Source organism: Alosa pseudoharengus, unplaced genomic scaffold (assembly GCF_046254945.1).
Source record: "Alosa pseudoharengus isolate Yale_2024_CS ecotype anadromous, Long Island Sound unplaced genomic scaffold, YU_APseudo_1.1 YU_APseudo_1.1_scf_17, whole genome shotgun sequence".
NCBI lineage: Eukaryota > Metazoa > Chordata > Actinopteri > Clupeiformes > Clupeidae > Alosa > Alosa pseudoharengus.
Window position 1 is genome coordinate 36,582,245 of NW_027468640.1, and position 5,490 is coordinate 36,587,734.

The 5,490-nt window shown below is 47.3% G+C and overlaps 1 protein-coding gene across 1 annotated transcript; it reads left to right on the forward strand.

The window, feature by feature from the left end:
* Window positions 1-713: 713 nt before the first annotated feature.
* Window positions 714-1,826, forward strand: sstr1b (somatostatin receptor 1b). Its single transcript, XM_076289804.1, has one exon. It carries the CDS (start codon window positions 714-716, stop codon window positions 1,824-1,826), a length of 1,113 nt encoding a protein of 370 aa, XP_076145919.1.
* Window positions 1,827-5,490: the final 3,664 nt, after the last annotated feature.

The following is a 5,490-nucleotide window of genomic DNA, read 5'->3' on the forward strand; positions in this document are numbered from 1 at the left end:
TTGAGGCCGGGCTGTAGACGAAGGCTAGCAGCAAAGCCGTGATTCCCGCAGACACAGAGCAAACCCCCCTGGCGGAAGGAGAAAGGAATGTTCTTTAGCTGCCAAGGAACGTGTGTTTTCCACCGACCCTCCGCGAGCCAAGCCCTTGTTTCAAACACAAAAGAAGGCTGTGGAGCAGACGCACCTGCAGCTCACACACACACGCACACACACACACACGGGGCTAAAAAATCTCAAGGTTTATTATTGAATGGAAACGAGGTGCTGCGAGGACTGCTCAACAGATGATGTGGGTTTACAGCACACGGTCTGCGACTGATTAGCCGCTCCGTTTAAGTCCAAGGTTGCGCTTTTTTTTTTTTTTTTGATCCTGCACATAGTCAATGGGACTGCGTAGATTGGAGAAATCCAAGAATTTCAAGGACTCCTGGTAATACAGTTGCTTAGCCCTCACTGGAGTCCATCTGGGGCATGTAGAGGTGAAGAAATAATCAAATAAAACGTTTTTAGTGTTATTTCATCCCATCCTAGTGTCTGTCAGTTTGGAAAATAAAAGGACTGACATGGACCCTCTGAGGCATATAGGCCTGTACTTTCCCACAGTAAATAAAAAGCTGTTTATAAGATCGATTTCTCCGTGGACAGTTTGGGTCAGGTGAGCCCATATTTCTATTTGCTTTCATCCCGATAAAGAGCGGGCCCGTAAAAACACGATGGACGTGCTGGGCTTTAACGGCAGCGGGTACGACGCCTACCCGACGGGCTTCCCGTTCAACGCCACCGGCGACTACGAGGACTACGAGCCGGAGCCCGACGCCAGCAAGATCATCATCCCGTCCATCTACGCCCTGGTGTGCTGCGTGGGCGTAACAGGCAACGCCATGGTCATCTACGTCATCCTCAAGTACGCCAAGATGAAGACGGCCACCAACATCTACATCCTGAACCTGGCCATCGCCGACGAGCTCTTCATGCTCAGCGTGCCCTTCCTGGCCACATCGGCCGCCGTCCACCACTGGCCGTTCGGCTCGCTCATGTGCCGCCTGGTGCTGAGCGTGGACGGCATCAACATGTTCACCAGCATCTTCTGCCTGACCGTGCTGAGCGTTGACCGCTACATCGCCGTGGTGCACCCCATCAAGGCGGCGCGCTACCGCCGGCCCACCGTGGCCAAGGTGGTCAACGTGTGCGTGTGGGGGCTGTCGCTGCTGGTCATCATGCCCATCATCGTGTTCGCCGACACGGTCCCCGCCGCCGACGGCGGCATGGACTGCAACTTCCTGTGGCCGGAGTCCTCGTGGTCGGAGGTGTTTGTGGTCTACACGTTCCTGCTGGGCTTCCTGCTGCCCGTGGGGGCCATCTGCCTGTGCTACTGCCTGATCGTGGCGCGCATGCGCGCCGTGGGCCTCAAGGCCGGCTGGCTGCAGCGCCGGCGCTCGGAGAAGAAGATCACGCGCATGGTGCTGCTGGTGGTGGCCGTCTTCGTCGTCTGCTGGATGCCCTTCTACATCGTGCAGCTGGTCACCGTCTTCCGCCGGCCGCCCGACCCAGTGGTCACGCAGCTGTTCGTCATCCTCAGCTACGCCAACAGCGGCGCCAACCCCATCCTCTACGGCTTCGTCTCGGACAACTTCCGGCGCTCGTTCCAGCGCATCGTCTGCTTCCGCTGGCTGGAGACCGGGCTAGACGCCGAGCAGGTAGACTACTGCGCCGTGGCCCTCAAGCGCCAGGCAACGCTGAGGCCCAAGGACTTCCCCAAGGACTGCCTAGCCTCAGACATGGTGTTCCGCAACGGAACCTGCACCTCACGGACTACCGTGCTATGACTGGACAAGACGCCTCACACGTCTCCCCGACAAGGACATCAGAACATTACGTGAACATTACATGAATCAACATTACGGTTGACTCTGCCTTCTTCATCAACTGAGCAAAGTGAAAACACTAAACATAGCTGTGAATAATGATACTTGGGGAAAATGTCCTCTCAAATGATTAAGAAAAGAATGAACAATTACACTGTGAATTTAATTATAGGATGTTCTAGAATCACCCAAAAGGCAAGTTGATGGTTGATGAGTTTTGTGGGAAAAAAAGAAAAAATATGGCAAAGGGGAAAGTTCACCAGACAGTGATTTTGATTAAAATGGCAGAGGTGATTACCTACTTCCTATTCTGAACGTTGTCTTTGGATCACCCGATAAGAAATGGGAAACGTGGGATTACAAGAATCCCACAGCAGGATGAGCAGAAGGGCGTAGTCGTGTTGTAAAACCGGCCAACTAATCCCTACAAAGACTATGTTTCACCTCTCTTCTCTTTACGGCCGCCAAAGGGAATCGTCTGAGATTTTGACTCGAGAGAAAGGGGCCAGAATTATCCTGTCTGGAAATAAAGAATACGAAGAGCAATACGAATGTAGCAGCAGACAGTGATGGGAGGTGGTAAAAAGCACAAAGCAGACAGACTCCACATATGCCAGAGCTCTACTCAGCCCAGTGTGAGTTCAGGCCATTTACCATGTGTGATTCTCACAGAGGTGGTCCAGTTATGTTACGTCTGTGGTTTTAACACTGTCATGCTGATTTTCTGATGGGTTTGTTGTCTTTGTATCAGTGTTTTACGTGTCCTTTTGATTTCTGGTTTTAGAATCTTGACAGTGCAGTGTGTCAGACCCAAATCTGTTTTGTTTCACAGTTTTGTAGCTCTTTGTGTTTGTTCTCTGCTCTGTGAATCTGTTTTGTTTTCATGCTATGGTGAGTCAAAATTGCATTGGACTACCGTGCCGCTTAAGCTTGTGCAATGATGCGCCACTGACACCGCTCTCTGATCGTCTGCCAAAGGAGTTGTGCATTCTCAGACACAAGAGCTTGTTCATATTGTACGCTGTTCGGCTTTTGGTTGCTTTTGTTAAAAGTTATTACGCCTTAAAAAGCTGACCTTTCTGTGTTAAATATAATGATAAGATATATGTTTTCTTGTATTGATGTAAACTGAATTGCAATATGAAAATTGTTTGCAGTGTACTCTCTCTCTCTCTCTCTGTGTGTGTGTGTGTATGAGAATGTCAGAGTGTGTGTGTACACTTTTAAGTCAAAACTTGTGCTAATCAACTCATGAATAAACTATTTAGCTAATTTGAAAAGCCCCACATTCAGATGGTCATTTTTGTTTTCCTCATGGTGGATATTTAATATCATGGGATTCATGCATTAAAGGTGGTCACCAGTGTATACAAATCGTGCGCCATGCTGCTGCCTCGTGCGCCACGCTGCTCCAGCAGGCTGTGTTGTGTACTCTGGACATGTCTCTAAACACAGGTCAAGCTCAGCGTAACTGGGGCCAACATTCTAATATCCCGACTCTGTGGCGTGTGTGCTGTCAACTGTGGAATGCAGCTAGCGTAACATTGACCTCACCTTGAAGTGAGCGCCTAAACGAGAATAACATTCTATTAGCTCTTCCCAGATGTATCTGCTTGGCCTTAAGTCAGATCTGACACCCATCAAAGGAAAGATACATTGAACACTGCCTCGAAACATGTGATTGCTGCCCCACATGGCAAATATTCTCCTCTTCCGACTGCCAGGGAAATTCATTTTCAGTGAAACACTTTATGCTCTCAATCATTCTCAAGCGTATGTCATATCCCGTCCACATCCGTCTAATAAATCCTTCTCCTCTTCCAAGCTCGAGCAGCGCTGCATTCCGCTGACAGTGGAGAGCTGTCAAAGTGACACGTCGACTTCAAACAGGAAGCCAGAAAGGCCAAAAAATGCACCATGCCTCAAATCCGTACGGCGGCGCCCCTAAGACCATCTCCTGTTTCGGCTCAAGGGATGACATCAGCGTATCTAATCGTGTTATGCCGTGACAGAGCGCTCCAGTCACTTCGCCACCCTGGCCAGCTGTTTCCATTTAGCACCCTGATTAGCTCAGGCTGCTGATTAAATGAAACCGTCTTTATTTGGAGACACTCAGATGAGAAGAGATGCGCAGAGTTTCTAAGCAGTGGGTTGGTGGCTCTATAGCCTGGAGCTTATCAGCCCAATGAAAACTATACTAACTATTTTTTTCTGTGAAACTCGCTCCGAGGAAAGGTTTCATCTGCAGCTTTCGGAGGTGACTGCTAGTACTTTCAATTTTATTGGGCTCTGCCATATGTTTGGCAAAATGTGATAAATTCAGCAAAACAACACAACTCTTAGGCTACAAATTGCTTCTCGTTGGTGGATTGTAATCAGGTACATGTGTCAAACACTGACATAAAACTGTTCTGCATGAGCAAGCCAGGAGACATGATGGGAGGCAGCTATTCATGAGAAAAGTGGATGTGTTTCCACGCTGAAAAAAAAACACAAAGCACTTCCCACAGTCAGGTCCCAGTCAGTTTTTTGGCTGCCAAATAATGCATAATAAATCAGTCTAGTGTTTCCCTCATATGCAGAGGACTTAAGCATGCATTACATGCAATTCAGTGTATGACGAGTGATCTGTCTTCATTTAGACGGCAATCACGCAGAGCAGGGTCAGAACGTGCTGAGAATGTCCAAGCGCCGTCCTCAGTATGAATCATGTGTTTCGCAAACACTTCTGTCACGTGCAGTGCATTCAACCCACAGACCAAAAATTCCCATCACTCGTACACTGCACATGGTCTGTTAAGAGTGTCAAAGCCACCATATGAAGGATGATTCAGTATAGATTTTCATATTCAAAGGAAGCTCAAAACACAGATATATGAATATTACTCTAACACTGATGCAACTGCACAGATCCTACAGTAAGTTTATAAATAAGTAAGTAAGCAGTATATTTATAAGGGCTGGGGCTAAACAGCTTTCTCACAGATCACAGAATCCAACTGCCCTATTCAGCCATGGAGAACAAAATGTATTACTTGCGACACAAATTGTATTACTTTGTCTAAATGAATCAATTAGCATTGAATAAGTACCAACCAAAATATTAAACAAACATTAACAGTTACAAACTGATTAAATAACATCAACTTTCTGCAGAGGGTCAAATCATGACTGAATGCTGAATAATTGTTCATTAGGTTCATCTTAATTATTAATCTAGTAGTGATTAAAGCAAGGCACAGATAGCCTTGGTAGCTTTGTGATTGGGTTCTCACAAGTATATTTATCAGTAATGGCTTCATTTGCCTGCATAAATATTTTTAGTGTGGTCCATAAAAGTGATGTTCTAGCAGTTAGGTATTCCCACTGCAAAAAACCCCTCAAAGGTTTGATGGCAGGGGTTGCTACCACTGTGGCCCTGAGCAAAGCACTTAACCTGAGTTGCTCCAGGGGGGACTGGGCCTGTAGTTAGTCCTCTTCCAGTTGCTCTGGGTAAGAGCGTCAGCTAAGTGCCTAAATAATACACAAAAGGTAGTAGATTCACAAGGATGTCTTCACACCTGAACTTATAAGTCCAGTAATGCTGGCCTTACTCCAAACCATTTTCAAGGAATTTCACTGTCGC

Coding starts and splice junctions, on each gene's coding strand:
- sstr1b (XM_076289804.1), top strand. CDS start 714: ATGGACGTGCTGGGCTTTAACGGCAGCGGGTACGACGCCTACCCGACG.